We start from the raw sequence: 24,238 nt of genomic DNA, 5'->3' as shown, positions 1-24,238 counted from the left end.
CTGGGTATAACAAGAGAACGGGAGGTAACGATGATTTTTTTTTTCTCCACGTAAGCACAGTGATTTCCTCTGTGATTAGCAACATCAGGGGATCGATCATACTGGAGATAAATATTCTGTGGTTCTTGAAAAATGAGTCAGAATGCTTAAAATGTCTGGCAGAAGCTACCTTCCAGTATTAGAAAGCCCCTGGCATTGAATGTATTAATATTGGTATACATAGAGATATTTATGGCTTAATTCATGTCCACAGTTTGTTTTGTATGTAAACATATAATAACGTCAGGTCCCTGACTTGAGGAGGCTGCAGCAGAACGCCTTGAGGGGTTGGTGGTTAGCGGGTCGGATGTGTTGGTGGTCCATGCTATCCAACTCATCCATGGCCGACTTCAGGCTGTTCTGGTCCAGTGTGTAGCTGGCACTCTCCCTGGCACAGTCCTCTATGTTGTGGGCTTCATCCAGAACCAGGATCTGGTCTTTGAGGTTGATATCCAGCTGAGGAACAGACAATGGAATATTATTGCTATATTTCTAACCAGGCTGTGAAATATTATAATACTTTATCTCATCAACACACTTCCAAAGTTGTTCACGATGCTCACACTTGGTATAACTCTATTCATTATATTAAAATTATTACTTTTATATTTACTTTATATTTTACGCTATATTTTATACTTTTCATTGTGTCAAAAAGTTCTTGTATGTGAATGTTAATTAACATCCTGAAAAGTTCCACTTTATACTTTGCCAGTGGTTGTTTTTTTCTTAACAAAAATGATGGCTTTTCATCCTTCATTTGTTGAGACGAAGATCTTAACCCCTTAGGAAACGCTCATTCAATGTTTTGCCCTCAAGGACAGCAACACGCAGGCTAAGCATGTCTCTCAATGACCAACTCAGATTACTGCAATGTAAGCCAAGACGCCTCGTCGTAGAGGCTTACAATTATATGTGACCTACAATTATTAGTAAACGTTTATGCTGGCGTCAATGTATAAGCAAAGTTACTAAAACATAATACTAGTACTGGCTCAAGTAAAACTCATTCGAGAAATGTGTTTAGGGGTAGGTGTCGGGGAAGCACTAATCGATTTATCAATCAACAGATTTGTTTTCTAATAAGATTTTAGTAATGGGTTCAATTTTGTATACAATAGTGTATTATTTACAACTTCCCCAAAATATGAATGCTTGTCTTTGTTCTATTAAATGAAAAGTTGACAGCTGGGTAACATAAACATGTTATGTAGGGACGTCTGATGAAGCCATATTTTATTTTATTTGTTCAGTATCGGCTATATTAAGCCCAATCATAGTATGATCATCTATATCACTGTTTCCCAAACAGTGGGTTGGGACCCATGTTTTGGTTGGAAAAAAAAGTGTGGGTAATAAATATCCCCCTTTTTTTGTTTCCTAAAAAAAGAAAAAACAATTTAAAAAAAAATTCAAACAAATAAATTACAAATTTTCATCAATTAAAAACAATTCCAACATTTTTCAAAAGTAGTTCATAAATACATTTTTTAAAACATTTAACACTTAACCTGCCTGAATTATTTCAGATTTTTTGCAGTTTTATGCAAGAGATTTTTCATTGAAAGAAAAAAAGTACTCAGGAGCCGAGATACAGAATTTTTAAGTTTTAAGTTAAAAAATCTCCTTGGTCTTTGGGTCAAAAAAATGTTTTTTAAATTAAAAAACTCGATCTAGGCAATCAAGTGATGGATTTAAAAAACAAGTTAACTCGTTCTAGGCAATCAATGTGTTAAGAAGTAGTGAAAATAGTAGATATACATACAAGCTTGTAGATCTGCTATTTTCACTAGTTTGGGTAATTGGGTCATGGGCAAACATCAAATTTCTCTTTTGGGTCTTGAGCTATAAGTTTGGGAAACACTGATCTGTATGACAGATGCAATGGGGTAAAATATATAAACACACAACTTAAAGCAGCATGTGTGTGTTACTGTGTAGCTGTGGCTGAAATGCAGACCTGAACCTCATTTTCCTATCTTTCGACAAACCTCAAAACAAATTAATTAAATAATTCTTGGTTGCTTACCCCACACCCCTTGGTCACTTTTGAGCAAAGCAGGAAGTGGCCAAGTGGGTAATGTACTCTACATTACCCACTCGGCCACTTCCTGCTTTGCTCAAAAGTGACCAAGGGGTGTGGGGTAAGCCATTTGACATTTCAACTCCGACAGTAGTACCACCATCATCTTAACACATTAAAACCCATTATTTTGTACTTTGGCTATTGAAAAATAGCAGATATGAAAGCTCATAGTGCGGCACTGAATGCCGCGCTACGAGCTTGTAGATCTGCTATTTTTTTGGAAACAGATCGTGGGCAAATCTTTGAATATATATATATTTTTAAAGCAACCTTTTTTAACTCAAACCTTTGCTTCTGGGGATTCTACAAATGTCTTCTAAATCATAACAGTAAAAAAAAAAGTACGTTTCTATATATATCAGTGGTTCTCAAACATTTTCATGTCAAGGACCCCCAAATTGATATGCATTTAGCCACAGACCCCCCCATCGCAAAATATTTTGTTCCAGGGACCCTCAGAAGCAAAGATTTGAGTTAACAGTGTGTGTGTTTTTTTTCTCAAAGAAAACTACTCGCTGCAGCACTACTCTTTGATAACATGGGTGTCATACTTCTATGAGTGAGTGACAAATTAAACCTCTGAATGAGTATCCAGCGGATCTCCTTTCACTCACACTCTCCCTGATGAGGGGGTCTAGCAGGTAGTTGTAGGGGCAGAAGACGATCCAGGCACCCTGCATGAGCTCGCGGGCTGCATAGTACGAGCAGGCACGCAGGTTCTCACCAAGACGCACCAGGTCTTCAATGTCCCAGGCCTGGTGGAGCCCGTGGCCCCACTGCAAGGAGTTCTGGTCCCGCATCTTGTGGACGCCGTGGTAGTAACGGCATGTCTTGCCCTGGTGGTGGTGGGGGTCAGAGAATAAGACTTATTAGGGTAATCATGATTATGGACCTTGAAGTCAACTCATTTTCTCCAAACCTTCCTTAATACCACAAATGAACAATGTGCCTGCTTCATGTGTGCGTTTTCCAGGTAACTCAGCTGTGTTTAGTTGCTTTACTCCATGCTAGCTTCCAGGTGGACCTGGCGTGACATTCAGGGGTGCACATAACTGGTGCGCAGGTGCGCATGCGCACCCAAAATAAAAAATGCGCACCACATCAGGCGACGCGAGGCGCTTTTGCGCACCAACAGCTGGGACAGGAATTTCCCAGCTTTTATTTTTTAGCAAAACTAAAAAATAAAAGCCTGCTAGGAATTTACTTCCTGAAGCCACACTCACACAATCACTCTAAAGCACCCGTCGGCTCATGTACAGCCATTAGGCACAGGGGTAGAGATATGACTCGCGTCGCCTCGCATCGCCTCGCGCTGCGTGCACGCAGCCAGCAGCGGCTGTTAGAGGCACTCGTCACCGATGATGAACGCACCGTAATGGTGCAAAATATGCCGTGAACGTCCCAATCTGGCGGATAAAATCAGCGCAGCAGCACAGGGCACCAACCTTGGGGGCTTTATCTAACAGCGTGAGAAAAAAAAACGGCGAAAATCGGCGTAATTTAGAAGCAGAGCGTCCTTTTTTTCTTGCCCCCCCCCCCGTTGACAAAACTGTCCGTGCTGACCCCCCCCCCCCCCCCCCCCGTTGACAAAACCGTCCGTGCTGAACCTCCCCCCCCCCCCCGTTGACAAAACTGTCCGGGCTGCCCCCCCCCCCCCCCCCCCCCCGTTGACAAAACGGGACGGGCGCCATGCGCACCAAGTCACATGTCCAGGTGCTCTTCTGCGTACCAGACCTAAAAAGTTATGTGCACCCCTGGTGACATTATATTCCAGTCAGACAGGCCGCTCTAGTGGAGCAGGGCTAAAGTTCCTGCCCATCACCATGTTCAGAGGATGGGAAGCCGGGCAGGGAGGGTGATCTCTGTTCATGCACTAGCGACTCCTATAGGCTAGTAAGACCACCTGTTCAGCAGGGAGAGAAACTGCGTCGCAAAGGGTGTCCCTCCGCATGTGCTACACTCTCCCAGCTGAATCACACATGCCTAACTACTACACCCTCCCACATGACAAACTGCAGGAGTTAGCAGTGACAGGCTAATTTTTTTTTTATTGTTATGAAAACTAAATTGAGAGAACAGGGTAAAAGATATATAATTTAATCCAGTCAGTTCTTCATGCCATCATAGGGTTTGCATGTTGTGATACCCATGTGGTGAAAGCACTGGATGTGTGAAGGAGAATCATCTCATGTACTAAGCCTCAATTAGCCTGTCAGTACAGGTGCCTGCAGTAGTCGCCACTCTGTCCCGCCCTACATCCCTTATGAATACTATGGCTCGAGGTAATGCACAGCCAGTCTCTCACACACACACACACACACACACACACACACACACACACACACACACACACACACACACACACACACACACACACACACACACACACACACACACACACACACACACACACACACACACACACACACACACACACACACACACACACACACACACACACACACACCACTGTACTCTGTAACCTCTGCGTGCAATCACCTCTTCTCAGTCTGCGACGATGGTGTCAAAGGGCGTGTCTTAACGGTGTCTCGTCTCTCGCAGTGATGCGTTGAGATAACTACGCTCAGACACTTCACTGACACCGAACCCGTCAGTTCAAGTGAAAGGGGACCGTGAAGGATTAACTGCCATGCAGCCACTTCTATGAGCACAGAGACAGCTTAGCCCCGTGGTCAAACTGAGGGCTTTGACTTGAGAATGAGTGAAAACATTATTAGTCAAAGCCTGTGTGTCTCTACGTGTGTGAGCCTTTGTGTGTCTGTACAGTGTAGAAACCCGATGCGTGCCGCCAGGAGACGGGCCCTTAAGTGACGAAGGCGCAGAACATCGGTGACGCCCGAGTCTCTGGCGCGGGGTTATGACTGGGACAGCCCTTTCATACTGGACAACCTGATTTGGGACGGTGGCAAATCTGGCAATAGGAGGTAGACACCTCCACTGACATAGTTATTGTCCTCGGGACACTCTGCGTCTCACCTTTTGGACAGCCGGGTGGTTACGCAGCCACTCAAGAGTCTTATGTTTCTAAATAAAGCTTGTTCTATGACTCTTGACATTTTGTTGCGTCAAAAAGAGCCTGTTGGTCCGACTGGGGATACAGTGGCGGCATAATTGGTGCTCTGAGGCTACAGTTTGGAAGCTTTTTGTCTGCCCACAGTCGTTAACTGTGGGTTTGTATTACAGGGTCTTTCTAAAACTCAGAGCCTTCAGACTCTTTACATTATGAGATAGGGCTGAGGTTTATAGGATTAGCACAGTTATATACCCTGGGGTTCCCCAGGGCTTTGTGTTTGTGTGTATGGATGTATGTTGTGAGGGGTGGGGCTGACCAATTTGGCATGTAACTAACCTGCAGATTCCTTTCTATTCAAATGAATTTGCAGTGTTAAGACTGGGAAAATGGCAGATGAATAGTGCCCAGTGGACAACACAGATTATCTTCTTTCCGCAGAGAACATGTGCATCATAAGAGGTGTTGGTTTTCACAGCTGGATTGGGGTCACACCCAGGTTAAAGCACTCCAATTCAGGTGACCTCTGCATGGTACAATATGCCCCATCTGAAATCATGTGGTTGCACAAAGCTGCTAATATCTTATTGACATAGAGGTTGTTTGTGAATGAAGGAAGGTTGAAATAATATGAGATGAGGCTTAATATTGTGCATGGCTAGCAACGGGAGCTGATCAGGTGTGCATCGAGCACATGATAATAATGCCCTGTGATCAATTCCAGCCAAAGACCTGTATTGCATGTGTTCACCCGCTCTCTGCCTTCACTTTCCTTCCTCTCTGCTGTCCTACTGTATCTAAATGAGGCATGTGTGTACAGTGCACGTGGGTCCATACTCACATCCTTGGCATCCAGCAGCTCCTTACAGCGTTCATTGCGATTGGCGTGGGGCCGCACATCCGGGTTGACACAGCTCTGGTTTCTGCTGGACAGGATGGTCATGGGAACGCCGGAATAAAGCGTCCGCTTCAGCTCGTGGGTGATCTGAGTGATCTGTTTATGAGTGCGTGTGCCAAAGAATATCTTGGGGATGTTCTTCTTGCCGTCTTTGTCCTTGGAGGATTTTCCCTCTGTGGCCTTTGCGCTCGCTTTGGCCATAGAACACGGACACAAGGAACATGGCACAGGCGTCTGGGTGGATAGAGGAGGTGGTTAGAAAGGCAACTTATGGCTAATTGATACTCAACAAAAATACATACGCTTCGTCAATCACCACGCTTGTGCGATAAGTTTATAGTAGCCTTTAGAAATGGGTACCAACTTCTCACATGAACTGATGTGAATAACTGACAAATAGGATTTCAGCCATCGGTGGATATTCTGGCTAGTGATATTAAAAGCAATATTGTTTAGAGCCCAGCCAAATAGTCTCAACTCAGTCATTTTTGGTGTACTGCGGTACAAAAAAAGATCAAGTCATCACTATTATCCCCACCTGAATGGACCGTCTGACAGACTGTCTTGTATACTCTATTGAAAAACATACGGAGGAGCATAAAGAATTTGTATCCATACATAGGCAGTCCTGTCAGTCTGTGTCAGATGACCTTTTCTGGGCCCGAAAGATGATAGGCCGCCATTGTCGGGGCTGAGAAAATCTAGCTGCTTCATAATTGGCTGTCCAGTGACATGTGGTGGATTCTTTCTCTCCGGCTCACAGGTGAAGTGTAGCCGACAACGCTTATGAAACCGATCCTGCTCAGGTGATGAGCTCTTTTAAGTGGCCTACTTTCCGACTCTCTCAAAGGCTCTAATCATGCATCATCCAAACACCGATTTCCTACTTCCAGCATTTTGACACTCTTGTCCACTGTCCAGTAAAAATATTTTACTAAATCTAAATAAAATGGCAGGTTTCAGAGAATTGTCAGTTTCAGTAATTGCTGACAGAAAACCAGACTACATGATTACCACATGAAGCCTAGCGTCCCTATTCTGGACATGTCATAATAGACGAAGAGTAAAAATAGGCAACAGTCGTTGAAAATAGCAGATCTACAGGCTCACAATGTGTTGCAACGCAATATGCTGTGAACTTGTATCTTGCCTATTTGGCGTAAAACAAAGTATACCGGGTTTAAGTGGTCAATTCCAATGATTGCTATTGGAGATGGAATAACATGGTAAAAAGGCAACGTCCAAAACCTATATCTTTCAACTCTACTCCAAGGTTATGAAGTGTGTTCTTATTACTAAGAGTGCCCATCTTAAAAAAGGGAACATCAATGATTTGCAATTACAACAGCGTAGGGATAGTTCCTTTTGTATAAGCCTAGGCTTCGCTACCACCTCACTGTGTGTTACATCCATCCAGCCCCTAATCTGAAAGATGACCATGATCTATTGTCAGTACCAAAGATGATCTTCAGGGTTCCATTCAGGTAGTAGTAGAATGTAACAGATGCTGTTTTGAGTGGAAGAGCTCTATCTACGAGCCTCCAGGGTCACCCTCCCATTCACTGTGAAGCCAAAGGTTTCTGGGTGTGCATGTTATTGACATCAAAAGGTTGGAGTATATGAATATATAATGTGGCTTGTTATGAATGTGAAAAGTATAGGCTTGCATAGTTATCATTCAAAATGATAATGCTATATTAAAAAAAAGCTTTTCATAACAGCTGATGACAAATAACTATTGTGTAAAATAGTGCTTAGTGGCACTATGCTGTAATCACTTAGGGGTTATTGCAACCTGTATATTTTCAGCAATTATTGTGGATAACTTTGTAAATAATCTTTTGTCTTGAAGAAATAAAGTCTGATAGGGAATTTCAATACTGCCCAAGACTAGCTGGTGGCTCCAAGCAGTCTGATGAGATCCCACAAGGATGCCTTTTGGAGACAAATAACCTGGAAGGGGGTGTTGCCATGGAGGTCAATCTCTAATCAGTGTGAAAAATGATTCAACTCTTCCTTTCCTGATGACACACCTTTCCTCTAAGTTTAGTGGCGTTATGTAAATCTGTTAATAAGTTAAACTTCCTTTTGCAGTAGGCCACGCCTACTTAGACATTTTCAGTTCATCCTTGGCCCACCTTTCCATATATTTTATGCAAATCAATTCATAACTTTTTGACATATCCTGCCAACAGAGGCAGACGGACACACCGATGACATGGGGTGAAAACATTACCTACTTGGCAGAGGTGTATAAGGTGATTAAGATAGGACTTGATGTTCTGGCACTTTGCTCTATCGGACAGGTAATGACATCAAATGAGGAAGCCAACTTTGGAATGGACCAAAGTCCTTGAGTGGTATTGTCTTTTAGAAAGAAAAGAAAAATCATTTGGCTAATTTCTTCTTCGCTTCCTTTGGTATATCAGGCAATTTGGACAAAATAGAAATTCCAAGCTTAGCAAACCCATTTCTCCAAGTGAATTATACACTTCGCCACGTCCGACCGGTAAGGTTACATGTAAAAATGAATGCTATGTGATGCCGTGCATTACAACTTACGCTGGCGATCTGAAGCCAGCACTTCTGACGAGAGATGAGGGGGTCATGTTACCCGCCGACTCACCCTCTCCAGGCATGTTTGCCCATCAAATATTACAATGTGTGATGGAGTGGAGGCCAAAGAGAGCCCTTAGAGAGCTGTCCCTCAGAGTTAAGAGGGATAAGGAGCTCCGAGCCCATGTGAAAAATAAACAGAGGTGCCGCGGGGCCCCAACACCGGCTCCGGTTACCTTTCTCCTCTGGAACAGTTACGCTCCACAGCCCGGGCCCCGGGTCTGATCACCTTACCTGCTACTGCCACATTAAATAGAGCCATCCAAATATCCTGCCCCAAGATGGCCAATAATTACTTATTCATCGGCAGGTGGGGGGAGGAGGGGTAGGCGGGGGTGCGGGAAAAAGGGCCCGTTGATGAATAGAGGCCCTTGTCAAGAGGCAGCAGCAGGAAACAGCTGACACAAGGGTATCTTTTTACGCGCCTGCCTACCGAGATGCCAGTACGACAAGGTTTCAAGCTTGGCCCCACAGCCGAGAGCAGACACCCCCTGGAAAGGAATGTAGATAACTGTCGAAAGGGGCAAATAGGGCACCATCTCTGCTAGCAGCAAACACACACCGACTCATTCAGCACCGGACAATTCCACTGGTGTTGTTTCTTGGGTGACGCCACTGAAGACAAAGCTCCACTTTCTCTGTCACACTATATGGGACCTGAGAGAATTGATGCATCTTATTAACACACAGCATTTTGCAACAGTACACCTTTCTTGTCAGGTTACCAGGTGTGTACCTGGCTAATAATCTATGTACGGACACTCACAATTCCACTGGCATTTTCAAATAGGGGGAATAGGTGGGATTGGGGCTAAGTTCAGTGGTGTCACTGAATACCTCAGAGTATTCACAGGTAATGATACCCAGGCCTCTCTGCTGCTGTTGCTATATCCCACTGCCAACACCTGAGAGATGGAAATCTCACACTCCGGGGGGCCAGTCAAAGGGCGTTGAGGGGCCGCGGGCTGTGGGCCGGCTCTGTGTCACTGGCGCCTCTCGCTGGACGCCAATTTGCTCCTCATTCCTCGGCCTTCGAAGGCTTGGAATGCATTCCAATAAGGGTGGGCTCCAATACCCAATACCTCGGGAGACATGGGACACCTAACCCCCTCCTTCTTCTCCTCCCTGCATGGGCACACCGTGTGGGTAGGGGCCCTCAGCGAATATCCGCCCTCCAACGCACCTGTTTATCCCTCGGGCGCACTAACCAGCGGGTGAACCCCATTCAATATTTATCCCCGTGGCTTTCACAGATCATCGGCCCAAGCGAGGCAAACCCTCTTAATTAAAACTGGAGCTTGCTTCAAAGGGCCCCATTCAGGCCGTCAGTCAGCGCTCGTGGGACAAAAGAGCCAGGGTCAGGTAGCTGCGGGGAAACCAGAGACGGCCGCGCTCTTTCGACTCTTCGCTTTCCCTCCTCCTCTTTTTCCACCTCCCGCCATCCGCCGGTCCAAATCCAAGCCACACACCTGTGGCAGTATTGGATGCGGCTGTGGGAGTTTACCCCGTTGTGTGGGGCGCTATACGAGAACAAGCGTTCACTCTGAGCTTGTGTAATGATTATAAGTAACCCTGGGTTCGGATCTGTGGGACGAGGGGTGAATGCAGTAACATGGATTATTCATCCGACACTTTTGACCACCAATGTAATTAAGAGGTGTTTTCATCCGTTTACCATTACCTTCAAATTAATGGAATTCCTAATGTGAGCCTTCACCAGTCTACCACACATAATTGCAAATAATTGTATTGTAGTAGTGTCTCAAAGAAATCGTATACACACACACACACACACACACACACACACACACACACACACACACACACACACACACACACACACACACACACACACACACACACACACACACACACACACACACACACACACACACACACACACACACACACACACACACTACATTCCCAGGCTTTGAGACAATCGAAAATATTGCACAATGCAGCTTTATCCCGTACTAGTAACAAAAAAATCTTTTCAACTCAAAATATTGGGTCTCTTATTTCAGGGGTACCTTGAGTTCTACAAGATCATTTTGACCCAATATTACCCACCCAAACTTCAGGAACAGCATTTGGTCATGTTGTCATAAACCTGTCTTACCACCAAAGCCTGATTTACTTTGTTGTACGACCTACAAGCTCACAACACGCTGTGAGCTTGTAGGTCTGTTATTTTCTGTACAACATAGAAACAAAAATGTTATGTAATATATGATTACATAATAGCCTAAGACGGGATCTGTAATAGATATATATTATCTCCAATCAGCAATCAAATCACCAGCGCTCCCCATCGCTCCTTAGCCGTTCAAGCTTTGTGCCACCTTCAACCAGCTGGACTGAACCATGTCCATCCACCTGACATGGACTTCACTGGGAGCTGTGATGGTGAACTGCCTTCTTTGCTCAGATTGGAACGAAAAGGAAAGCGTTGCAGGAAAAGCTGAAATTTCATCTGGTTCCTGCAAACTGATAGGTGTGACTCTGGCTCAACAAGTGAAATAGCCACCTTTGAGTTGGCTGTGACTGTCTATTGTATTGCAAGTTAGTCTTTATAAATGTTCTTCGTATTACAATTAAATTAAATAAATCATTCTTTCTTCCCAGTACTTTGAAAAATGAAAGAATCAGCCTCAGTATTGAACAGTGTGAACACTTGATTAATAAATTATTTTAAAGATGAATACATACAATGTACTAATGCAGAACTATTTCATATGTTTTAAGTTAGATCCCTTCTATTCTTTTGGCAACATTTAAAAACGTATTTAGCTTCTTAAGCTTGTCAATTGTATGGAGTGTATTGCCACCTAGTGGTACTAGTAAAGGCTGACAATATTTGAAATATCAAGATTAACATTGTGACCAACCACAAGCTGTCCATATCTAAAGGGTCTCTGAAGTGTACTCACACAGCACTGTGAAGTCTTCTCCACAGCCTGGGCCTGGCTGCTCAGCTCCATGGTCCAACTTCGGGGCCCCGGCGGCCGAGTGCCAATGTCTAACTCATCATCCTCATCATCTATGAACACCACACCTCGGTCCCCGCACCTCCTTTTACAACTCTGAAGGACAAAACATGACAGTACAAACAAAATGTTAAATCTTAAAGGAAACGCACACCCACCAGATTTTCCAGACAATACAGTGAAGAGAGATGAGTAGGAGAGGAAATGACACACATGAGCCGGATTTGAAATTATTATGAATCCATGAATAGGTCTGTGTCAATGTAGTACCCATACCAACTTGTTGAACCACCAAAAATGCCCAAATGTAGCTGGCTAGTCAAGACAATTGAAATAGCTCTTGAATTTATAGATAAATCAACCACTGTGACTGGTTGGCATAAAAGTTGTATCCTGCCCTGGTTGAAACGGAGTGCACTTATTGTCATGGACAGGAGAGGAGAGACAGGTCACAACTTCACGTTTGGCTACCTTGGTCTCAACGGCAGGAGTGCGAATGCGCTTCCTTTCTGGCTGAAAGTCGTCTGTCTCATGGTCAGAGTTGAGGGAGGTATGCATCTTTTCAGACAGACGGGAGGCCAATGACTCTTTCTTTAACTTGAATTCTTCTGGTGGGGACACTGAAATACAGAGTTAGCATTTAAACAATATTCAGCAATTACAGTATGGGAAAAACTTTAGCCGTTTTTCCAACACACCATGTGTATCTGTCCAGAGCATTGTTTTAATAAGAAAAATCTGCACAAAAACACAATGTATTCCCTCTCTGAAATGTCCTTCTGCGTGAACATTAAAGGTATCTTATCGCTAGAATGGTTAGTCAAAGATATTTACCAGTTTCAGAGGTTGAGGGCAGCAGCTGATCGACTTTGTCTGGCGACTTTGTTGAGTCCACAACATTCGTTAAGTCGACAACATCCACAACATTTGATTTGGGTGTGGGAGGGGAACAGACAGCCCTGCCATGGCAGGCACACTGGCACGGAGTGGTTACATCTGGACTCTTAACGTTACCGTCTGTATGTGTCTTGCCCTCAGAAGGGCTTTTGCAATCCTGGGAGGTAGCTCCTTGCTCAGGTTTGACTGTAAAGACATGAAACAGGGTCATGACCATGACAAACAACATATCACACCTCATATTCCATAGACAAATCTTTTTTTTTTAAAGGTGAAAAAATAAGTAGTCAGTGAAATGCCCCGTTGCAACTGAAATGTTCACAAAAAGAACACTGCTGATTTAAGAAAATAAGTAGGACCGATTCCGTTACAAACCTGATTTCACGCAGAACCATTTATTGCCAGAGTATGTTAATGAAGGAGTTTTTACAAGATAGGCCACAATCTATGCAGTCTCAAAATAAAACATGTCAAGTGAAGTAATGAGAAATTCAAATCTAATAAAGAGCAGTCCTACCAGACTGTGCTTGCTGCCAGGCCAGAGCAGAGCAGAGCAGGGCCAGGCTCTTTCCACTTCCTGTGGGACTCTCTAGTAGACAGTGTTGGCTATGATTAAGACCTCTTACTATCTGCAGTACCAAGAAACAATCATAGTTCCATTTAGTGTTAGGTCAACAACAAAGCAATGAATTAATTTAAGCAATTTTAAAGCCCAATAGAGACTGTAACAGTACATGTAAGGCCACATTTGAGTCCTGCAGTAACAAACTTATTTGTGCTTAATTGATTAGATACTGGGCACGGTCAAACTCAACATCACTTCTTGTTATGAAGAATAGTAGCATGACCGTTCATTCAATCCAATGCACTAATGGTCATAACATTCGACATGCTAGACATATAAGTAGCTGATATTGTTGAAATGGTGAGGATGATTGCTCACCGAGTTCATCATGGCCAGCTGGGATGGATAGGCTTTGCATGGGAAATTGATTTTGACCCCTCCAATGGTGTATTCCACCGCGGGCGATGAAGAAGCCATGTTCATCCGTCTCTGACAAAGCAGAAATTCAACACTGATTATTATTCGTTCAAGTTGGTCACAAAAACACAGTCCACTATAGAATCCTGAGAAGTCACTGAGTGTGTAAAAATAGACCTTTACGATGTGTGACTATGAGAGTGTAGAAATGGGAGTCAAATGGACCTGTCAAATCCACCTAAAGTGCCTGGACCTGGATTTTTTTTATGCCTTTTTGGCATATTTTTCCTCTCTCCTTGGACCTGTCATTTGGTTCAATCTCAACACTCTCATACATACACATATAGAGCACTCAGAGTTAAATGAACACTGGATTGTATTGTGTACATTAACGTTACAACTAATTAGTTAAATAGAAAGCTAAAAGAAACTCAAACATGACAGCTGCTATGGCAACCGTTATCCTTCTGTGGTAATTTTAGCAGCACAGCAGCGTGTTAAACTGGTATTATAATGACTGTCTGGAGTATTTCCAATTGTCAGTATTTCTACTTCTACTCCACTACATCTTAGAGGCAAATATTGTACTTTTACTCCACTGCACTTATTTGAAAACGTTGGCTACTAGTAACTTTATAGATATTGATTATTAATACAAAATATAAATTAACCACTTCAGCCCCCTGTATACATTTCGGCCGTTTGAAAATAGCAGATCTACAAGCTGGTAGATCTGCTATTTTCAAACGATTTGTATACATTTTATACATTCGAAAACTCATAAAATTAGACATTCTGCATAATGAGTACTTTCTACTTTTGTCTACTTAAGTACATTATGAATTCCGGACTTTTACTTGTAACAGAGTATTTATTTATACATTGCAGTATTGATACTTTTACTTAAGTAAAACATGTGAGTACTTTTTCCACCACTGCTTGAACCAACCTGATAGCCAGGAACCAATTGAGACTAACTAGCTAGCGTTAGCTACTGCTAACCTTAACAGCACCGTGGGCGATAATACGCTAACCAGCTACTAACAAGTTATACAACTGAGCTCGACAACTCTTTCATCGGTTGGAGTCCATGTGTAGTTGGTTATGAGATTACTCTAATACTGTTATACTAGTAAATAATCTCCTCTCCTAACTACGGAGAAAGATACTGTTGTTTACATCTATCTCTAGTCTACGCTGGTTCGCGCCCGGCGTACACATGGATGGTTTTTGACCAATAGCGTCACAGCGGAAGACGGCGTCGTCAGCGTTGCCAGGTCTCCCGAGAGAAATAAGCAAGGGCTATGAAAACCTATATTATACCTCTATGATGAAAACAAGCCCAAAAGAAGCGACTACATGTGATGAGACCTTGTAGATCTGCTGTTTTCAAAAGAAGTCTTGAAGAAAATGTGAAAAATGTGGAATATTTTTTTAAACATTTCAATAACACAAATCTTGTTTGGAGGTCCCTGCCAGGGACCTCCAAACAAGATTTGTGTTATTAAAATGTGGACTCCCTGGCACCAATATCTTTAATATGGGGGTCCGCAGACAAATGCAAATTCATTTGGGGGTCTTTGACATGAAAACGTTTGAGAATCACTGGTTTAAACAACCCCAAAATAAGCAACTATACACTTTAGAAACAAGGCCAAAAAACAGCAACCCGCCGCAACCACCAACATTTACGACAGAGAAACAAGCCCAAAGTCGCTTATAATAAGCAGACGTGGCAACGCTGGTTGTCATAACCAGGACTGGACCTGATTGGTCCCGCTCAGACGACACGTGACATAGACCCAGTGGTTCTCAAAGTGGGGTCCGGGGACCCCCATGATGCCATGATGGGGTCCTTGAGAGGTTTCAAGGGGTGAGGGGGCATTGAAAAGGAAAGGATAATAGGAAGATTGACACTGTGGTTGGGGAATATTTGGCAGTTTGCGACTGCAAACTGTTCCTGTTCGCAGATGACTCGGCTCTGCTGGTCTCGGACAGGGACAGGCTGCAGGTTGAGAAAACTCTCAGCTCTGAATTTGACAGGATCTGTATCTGGCTCTCCGACAACAAACCATCACTACACCTGGGTAAAACTGAATCCATCCTCTTTTGGTCCAGTTTATGGTCCAGATTATGCATGCTCCTCATGGTATCACAACACCACCAAGGCCTTAAAAACAAGGCTCCAAACATCCCAAAACAAACTAGTAAGGATACTTCTTGGCCTCAATCACAAAACCCATCTAACCCCTGCTCATTTTTGCTAGGATTGGATGGCTGTTGAGGACAGAGTACAGCAACTTGAAATGGGCCTGGTCTTTAAGACACACCACAACATTGGGATCCCCCTGTATTTGTCAAAATACTTCCAATACTTCCAAAATGTTAATGAAGTCCACGATCATAACACCAGAGGCAGCTCCACAAATCATGTTCAACCCAGATTTGGCTCAACAAAGGGAATGAACTCGTTCTCATGCTATTCAACAAACATGTGGAATGCCCTACCAAAAGGAGTAAAGGAGTGTAAACCCCTACTCACTTTCAAAACTGCCCTAAAGATACACCTTCAGGAGGCTGCAATTCGAAAATGGCCCCTGTCTAAAAGTGGAAACAGGCTTGGCCAAATTGCAGTAACAAATAAAATAAATCACATTCAAAACTCTCCATCAGTGTTAAAATCCTTACATTATACCACATTCAAATGTATTGCAAATGTCAGTGTATATTGTAGCTTTTAAAATTACACATAATTGTATCTTTTCAAGCGTTATATATTCCCCCTTTGGAGAAAACCCTTGTATTATGATGATGATAATCATCATAATACATAATACAAGGCTACAAGATGGGCACGGTTGATTTCACTTACCTGAACACTCACAAGCTCACAAAGGTGTTGTGAGCTTGTAGATAGGCTATTTCCACAATTCTTGCCTCTTTCTTATATTTGACAATTTGGCCAATGTTTCACCAGTTTTTATAGTAGTTTGTTGATTACTTTTGATGCAGTAATGATATTTTATTTTTGAGGTATTAAAAAGTCTTTAAATGGTCACTTCCCTGTCATCTGGGGACCCCCCCAAAATCATGTGCCACAGGTTGAGAACCACTGCATTATACCCCCTAGCCTGCAGAGGGCGGTGAAAGCAACATATCTTCAAAAATGTGCTTCTATCAAGGTCAAAGGAGAGAGGAGAGAGGAGAGAGGGAGAGAGGAGAGAGGAGAGAGGGAGAGAGGAGAGAGGGAGAGAGAGAGAGAGAGAGAGAGAGAGAGAGAGAGAGAGAGAGAGAGAGAGATTTCAGCTCTCACCCAGTATGAAGCACAGTAGAAAAGTTGTTATTCAGACCAACGTGGTAGACGCAGACAGAGACAGGGTGTGCTATCCAGAATATTGAAGTGATGAATCCATTTGTACTTATTGGTGGGGTTCTAGTGGGAGTTTATGTGATTATTTATAATGTTCATGCACAAGCAAAGCAAAACTGAATGGGAAAACGGTGATTGTTACTGGTGAGTGTATTTCTAGTATTCATTTTGTTAATTCTAGATATTCTAAGATAAGTACAAGCTTTATAACGTATTGTATTTGAATATTGTATTTGTTAACTACTGTACTGCAGTACACTACTACAGTACTACAGTATGTTATTGAATATTATTTGGTGGATGCTATAATTCATAGTGCATCATCTATACTGTGATGCCATATAGTGGATGGGTTTTAATAAAACTTTTATTAAGCACCTTTCTGGCTTAATGCACCAACGTCAAACTGTGTCAAAAACATAAAAAAATAAACAACGATAAGGATAACATAAAACATGTAACGCACATGTGGAATATTTGAACCATATCTCCCCTATTAAGTATTGTGTTTTGGATCACTGATGTTAGTATAAAGTTACCACGTTTGTTTTGCAAAGACATGCAAATGCTATTCTCCCATATGTTTCTGTAGATCTGTTGGCCTTTCATTCTTTGTCACCTTAGAAACCTTTTGATCTATTCTGCCCTGCCAAGGTAAAGTGCAGTAACTACGAAAAAAAAAGAAATCACTGAAAAATGGGTTTAAAAGTGATTCAACTGGTCAGCCAAATGACATATCGGCATATATGTGATATTGCACTAATTTTGCATCTGTTCTTGAGGTAATTGTTTATCCCCCAAAATCAAAAAGGCTAATTTGACCTTTGAGATACACAAATAAAGTCGGCGTGTCCAAAAACGTAGTTACTGCTCTTTACCTTGGCAGGGCAGAATTGTTTGGAAGGGCACTCTGGGCCTTCTTCACCTGTTATTCAAAGTTGAGTGTTTACAGTAGAACAGTAAACATAGGGGGTTGTCCAGCCTCCAGCTTGGTTGAATGTGACTGGTCAAATGAGAACTAGGGGAGGAGTTGACTGAAGAGTATACATTGTATTGATTGATGTGATTTTGTGTGCTCTGTGTCATTCGATCCAAGGACAGACACCTTGCTGTAATCACTGTCTTGCAAATAAAGACTTACAAAGTATCTTCAACTCTGACTCAAGACTCTCATCCAAGGCAGGCCTGCGACCTTATCACTGATAATATACGACACACATAAAACCCAAGGAAAGAAAAATGCACTTAATAAATTAAATGACCTCATTGACTGCATGAAAAACAAAGAAGGGAATGAGCCTTCAGGAAACCCAAACAACAACTGTTTGCAGCGACCACGCTGCAAGCAAACATTCTGTGCTCTCACGGTGAGCGTCACCGACACTCTGAGCTGTGAAACGCTTCCAACCAGGAAGACCATATACGGGCAGCTTCCGGACAGCTTGTCAAAATAAAAGAATACTTTGAGAACACAAAAAATAATTACAGAAATAATAGATTATTGGCAGCAGTTACAGTACTTCAAACACAATGTTTGATATGAGGACAATACATTTATTTCAGGAAGTAACACAGGAATTGGCAAGGCTACTGCCATAGAACTGGCTAAGAGAGGAGCCAGGGTCATTCTGGCCTGTCGCAGTAAACAGAGAGCTGAAGCTGCTCTCGCTGACATCAAAAAGGTAAGAAAAAAGAACCCTGAAGCTAAAGGTACTTTCTTGACATTTTGTAATGAATGATGGTCTCCTACAGGAGAGTGGGAGCAATGAGGTGGTGTTCATGCAGTTGGACCTGGGGAGTCTGAAGTCTGTTCGCTCCTTTGCGGAAACCTTCTTGAAGACTGAGCCCAGACTGGACCTGCTCATCAACAATGCAGGTGACAATGCAGTCAACATAAACATACGTACAAACTGTCTTTGATAACAACTTCCAAAAGACATTATGGCTTATGTTGACTGCTGCTGAATAGTACCTGGAAATTAGTCCATATCATTGATATTTTTTTGTTAGTTATTTATTAGTTTTGTATCTACTAGGGATCTTCATGCAGGGTAAAACAGAGGATGGCCTGGGGATGATCCTGGGTGTCAACCACATCGGTCCCTTCCTGCTCACCAACCTGCTACTGGAGAGGCTGAAGGAGTGTGGTCCCAGTCGGGTGGTCAATGTGGCATCTGTAGGCTACAAGATGGGCAAGGTTGATTTCACTTACCTGAACACTCACAAGGCTCTTGGTGAGGGAGGTAGTTGGATGGCATTGTTGAAGATGTACTGCGACAGCAAGCTGTTTAACGTCCTCTTCACCCGTGAGCTGGCCAACAGATTACATGGCACAGAGGTCAGCTGCTTCAGCCTCCACCCAGGTTAATTCAGTATTCTTCTATCCATGAAATACATATATTATATATATTAGCTTAGGACAATGTAATAACAATGTACTACATGAATTTGTAATATATTTCCATTCCCAACATTATGGTAAATCATTTAATAACTAGATATTGTCATGGTAAGTACATTATGACAGACAGTCACCCTAAAATCATGACATACAATTAGCTTTTTGGTCCACAACCAGATTTATTTTCACAGGATATGATGTTACTTTACTTTATGCCATCTACTGTAGGTGAGCATCTGTGTGAACATGTAGCTTACTACCGGTAGGTAGTAACCCTAACCTAATTGCTTTCAAGGGCTGGCTACGCAACACCAGTACAACCCAGCCTAGATTTCAAGAGAAATGGGTTTTGGGTGTCAGTGGGGTCATATCTCATTCCCAACCTCTCATATCACACGTTTTGTTCAATCAGGACCAAACCACTCCCCGGCTCCCACTTCCAACCCTGATCAAACCTGTCCTGCACCTGCATAATGACTAATAAAGCTTTAAAGACTACAGACTATGAGAAACCAGAACAAACCAGAATCCCTACTTGGTTACAGTGATGCTATGCTCATTTGAGAAGTGGTTGCTCTCTATTTTAATGACGTGACGCGCACGTCGCTTAACACCTACAGTACAGGTCACACAATGGACACTTGATATGCATATAGGCTAATTCCTATGTTAATGTACCTGGCGTGAGTCGGGAGCCTTTGTGAACTTTGATGAAGTGTGAATTTAAAGTAGTTTTAAATCTATGCGTGTGCCTGCGCGTCCCCCTGGCCAAATAAGTGGTTGCTCGGCGTGCAACCCCGTCCACTGAGCATTGCACCCCTGCTTGGTTATTAACATAGCTTTCTTTCTCTTTTAGGTCGTGTCAAAACTGAGATTGGCCGCCACTCCAGCGCATTTGTTATATATATATATATGAAGCTCTTGCTTTTCTTAAAGACCCCTGTTCAGGGTTCGCAGACCACCCTGCACTGTGCTCTCCAGGAGGGTATCGAACATCTCAGCGGATGCTACTTTAATGACTGTGCAGTCGAAGACGTCTATCCCAAAGCCAAGGATGATGCTGTGTCTAAGAAGCTGTGGGATGTAAGTGAGAGGCTGTGTGGACTAGTGTAAAGATATTCCAGTTTCAGCCACTTAAACCCCACATGGTTGAGCGGAGTCCCTCAGGACTCTATACAAGTAAGACGCGCGAACGCTGGATGCGAACGCAGCTCCAAAATATTGTGTTTTTAAGGACGTGTGTGTGTGTTTTGACTGTAGCTGCACTCTGGCGCACTCTGTGGCTGCACACAGGCAGTGCACGCACAGTATTGCACACAGAGACACACACACACAAGCCGAGCAGAGTTTCATAGTATGCTCCACTTGGGCGGAGGCCTCCTTCCGCGTTCGCAATGATCAAAAATGTGTTGGCTTTGGTCATTGGTCAGGATCTGCCATATTATAACTGAAAATACTGACCCCTCTCATCCAGCCAGTGCACTTTTTGTCCCACTTCTTTCAGGAAAAAGGTTACAAAGTTTTAAGACCAGAACTACATGTTTCAGTAAGAGGACATATCCTGAGGCAACCCCTTAACTCTTCATCAGTTAAAAATGTTAACTTCTGTCCGCTAGTGGGATTTTCTTTTTAATACACCAGTCACTGGAGGATGTTTTTATAAATGTTTATACTGTTGTGCATTTGTATTGTATTGTTTTGTCGCCTGAGCGCCCTCCAAATCAAATCCCAATCAATGTCTCATTGAAATAGTAATACAGTAATGAATCTTGAATGCTGGTGCCCATAAATGTATTTAGAGCAAGGCCTTGCTCTTAATAAATGTATATGTTTTTAGCCGCCAGCTGAAAGCGCGGCTCTGTATTCACTCTGACTCTGACCCGACAGATTTCCGACATGTATTCAACACTTTTTTTGCTATTGGCTGTCCTGGCTGTCCTTCACTACTTCACAGCCAATGGGGAGACACTACTTTAAAGCCAATGGACGGCCGTCCTAGCCAATGGACGGCCGTCGTTTACAGCACCCGCCTTGGTATGTTGTTAGCTGCTAGCATGGCCTGCTACTTGTATTGTGTAACTGCTGGTTCATAATGCAACCTGATAATAATGTCCAAAGCATGTCTGTGAACGTTTACATCCATTACTGTGTTGGCATTAGTTGGGATTAATGATTATTAGCCAAACCAACTTAATATGAGCCGTTAGCGTGTTGCTAAGCTAACGGACGTTTAGCGTTAGCATGCGGCTAACGTTAATGCTAACGTCGTCACCGTGACTGAACTAACAATGTAAACATCTCATCTACAAACTTTATGAACCTTACTGTGGTTAATGTTATCAGTGCTACCCAAGTAGTCCATTGAAAAGTATTATTTTGGTGTATTTTGTGTATTGTAACTTGGACACTGTAACTTAATGGTAGAGGGGGACGCGTTGTACGTTCAGAATGCCTCATGGGTAATGTAGTCATTTTCTGCTATTTCGGTTCTACTGTGATAGACTGTATTGGGGCAAAAAAAGCCTGCCGCTGACGGCTATATTATGACTTGTCATATCTTGTTTTCACTTGAGACGGAGTGCCTTGGAATTCTTTTCTTTGCAAGTCTGCATTTCACACCTTTTTTGGCAAGCAGAACTTCTTTGGAAATCCTCTTTTGTTCATATGTTCCTACCTGTGTCACCAAAGAGCACCTATCTATCAGAGCCACTGAATGATCCCTGCAGCGTTTCTTTTTTTCTCTTTTTGAAGTCCCCAGGCAGGGCCGCATTAACCGTGGAACCTAGTGGACGTGCGCATGTTGTGCGCATGCACGCACGCGTGCGTGAAATTACGCCAATTGGGGGGCCTTTGATTTTGTGGTGTTCCACGGCCCTGAGGGGTCTTAATGCGGCCCTGTCCCCAGGACCTTTTTGTGTGATCATTTTAGCCTAAATGTCTTACTGTACCTCTGTGCCGTTTACATTTCTGACTAATAAAGTATTCAATTAATCAAAATAAAAGTTTAAACAAATCTTCTAGGAGGCCCCAATTTTGGTATGTAATTTTTCTTCTGAAACACATCATCATGAAAGAGGCCTTGCATTTCTGTTTTTTATTTATCAGATGTTTGCACATAACTGACATCAGCAATAACAGAAAACACTGCAATTGAGTTGTATGCCATATTGCCTAGTTTTTGCTCTGAAATTAATCAAAGAAAGAACAATGTATCAAAGCAAGCCATTACACTTAATAAATAGGCCTACTAATGTTAAACAATGATAATAATTAACATCTGATTAAATTAGTCTATATAAAACCCCAAAAGAAAAAACATGGTTTCAGTGGTTTGCAATGCCTGGTGTTTAAGCCAATTAATGTTTTTAGCTGAGTACATTTAAATATTTGTGAAAGTAAAACACTGATTTACACTGTTTTAGATCTGTGTGTGTGCACATATTTCCTGGTTGTACATAATCTGTTGCACTAAAGGTTAGTGCCTAAACAATACAATGTTCCTCCTTTCCTCAGAGTCAAGTCACAGTGATGAACAAAGTAAACGTGTATGAACCAGAGCAACAGGTCCGCTCTTGATAAACGATACTTCTACTTCTCCCTCTAACGCAGTCGTTATCAATATGTGGTCTGGGCACAATAATGATAATGAATGTATTGTCTTTTAGAATTTGTTTTTTCTACCTTCCAGGATGACATTGTTGGTTATCATTCAAACTTGGTTGAGATAACTAATCCAACACAGTGACCTCGCAATTTCATGGTGGAATGCATTCCTGTATATTTATATACCTGCTACATAAATACGCCAAATGTCAGCTAAACTCTAGGCCTACTGTCGTTGAGGTTTTTACATCACAAGTGCTACAGTACTTTCCTATTACAAAATTTGAGATTTAACACTATATCATGTAAAATGATATAGTGATCCCTCCCTGCTTTAATGTTTATCTATAGGGCTGCATATGATCCATTCCTACTTTCATGTTTACTTATAGGGTGTCTAAAAGGATCAAAGTAGCCTTACACTCAATAGCTTACGTCTCTCAGCACTGGTGCTCCGCAGGGTTGTGTGTTAAGCCCATTACTATACACCCTGCTAACACATGACTGTTCCCCTTCCTTCCCCTCAAATTACATCATAAAGTTCGCAGACGATACCACTGTTGTGGGGCTTATAACAAATGGCAATGAGTCTGCTTACAGGAGTGAAGTGAAGGACCTTACAGCCTGGTGTGACAGAAACAACCTGGAGTTAAATATAAAGAAAAATATAGCTGCAAGCAGCGATAATACGGGGCCAGGAGAGAGAAAGAGAAATGATAATTCCTTTAACAGGTCAGTTCATGAAAGTCCTTGCGGTCTTGTTTCCAATGAGGGCCTGTGAGCAATTAGGGGTTAAGAGTCTTGCTCAGGGACAAATTTCATTTCATCGACACAATTGCTGACCTGGCCTGGAATCGTACCTGGGTCAACCAGAGCCTCTGGCTCCCTAGGCGGGCTCACTAACCACTCAGCTATGGCCGACCCTCAGAGAGAGAGAGAGAGAGAGAGAGAGAGAGAGAGACGGAATAGATTGAAGAGACAGAGAGAGAGACATGGAAACGTAATAGATTGAAGATAGAAACTGAATAGATTGAAGAGACAGAGAGAGAGACATGGAAACGGAATAGATTGAAGATAGAAACGGAATAGATTGAAGAGAGAGAGAGAGCCATGGAAACGGAATAGATTGAGTCATGTTTTTTGCAATTCAACTTAAATGAGTCTGCATCAAGTGAGGCTTGAACCGGCAACCTTGCGATCGTGAGGCACTCTTAGGTAGCTGCAACACTACCTATAGTGCTATAGCTTTGTCCAGGCTGATATTGTCTGTTGAGGATCACAAACTCTTGCCTTCTGTCATGACCCAAGCCCCTGTTTCACTAACA

General features: G+C 42.7%; 2 protein-coding genes across 3 annotated transcripts in view; one reads left to right on the top strand and one right to left on the bottom strand.

Moving 5' to 3' along the window:
• Positions 1 to 14,713, bottom strand: part of brip1 (BRCA1 interacting helicase 1) — a 47,818-nt gene extending 33,105 nt beyond the window's left edge. The window contains exons 1-9 of one of the 2 annotated variants that reach the window (XM_084064084.1): positions 14,464 to 14,713; positions 13,501 to 13,611; positions 13,075 to 13,186; positions 12,495 to 12,743; positions 12,132 to 12,280; positions 11,604 to 11,756; positions 5,998 to 6,288; positions 2,740 to 2,961; positions 296 to 495 (exon numbers count right to left, since the gene is read on the bottom strand). In XM_084064084.1, coding sequence (XP_083920210.1) covers positions 296 to 495; positions 2,740 to 2,961; positions 5,998 to 6,288; positions 11,604 to 11,756; positions 12,132 to 12,280; positions 12,495 to 12,743; positions 13,075 to 13,186; positions 13,501 to 13,605 — 1,481 coding nt within the window. In that variant the 5' untranslated portion in view covers positions 13,606 to 13,611; positions 14,464 to 14,713. The remainder of the gene's footprint in view (positions 1 to 295; positions 496 to 2,739; positions 2,962 to 5,997; positions 6,289 to 11,603; positions 11,757 to 12,131; positions 12,281 to 12,494; positions 12,744 to 13,074; positions 13,187 to 13,500; positions 13,612 to 14,463) is intronic. The other variant, XM_084064083.1, reaches the window with a different exon arrangement.
• A 2,297-nt stretch (positions 14,714 to 17,010) lies between these two features.
• LOC311050618 (dehydrogenase/reductase SDR family member 13-like) lies at positions 17,011 to 20,423 on the top strand (the record flags this gene model as incomplete). The annotated part of the gene is made up of 5 exons (XM_084064704.1): positions 17,011 to 17,053; positions 18,473 to 18,591; positions 18,662 to 18,785; positions 18,946 to 19,272; positions 20,167 to 20,423. Coding segments are annotated over 5 exons (870 nt in total), but the record flags the coding sequence as incomplete, so codon positions are not given.
• Between the last annotated feature and the right edge of the window lie 3,815 nt (positions 20,424 to 24,238).

The sequence above is a fragment of the Gymnoscopelus microlampas genome (assembly GCF_963454915.1).
Source record: "Gymnoscopelus microlampas genome assembly, chromosome: 8".
In the NCBI taxonomy this organism is placed as follows: domain Eukaryota; kingdom Metazoa; phylum Chordata; class Actinopteri; order Myctophiformes; family Myctophidae; genus Gymnoscopelus; species Gymnoscopelus microlampas.
The sequence above is the reverse complement of the archived record's forward strand: the minus strand, read 5'-3'. Positions and strand labels throughout refer to the sequence as shown.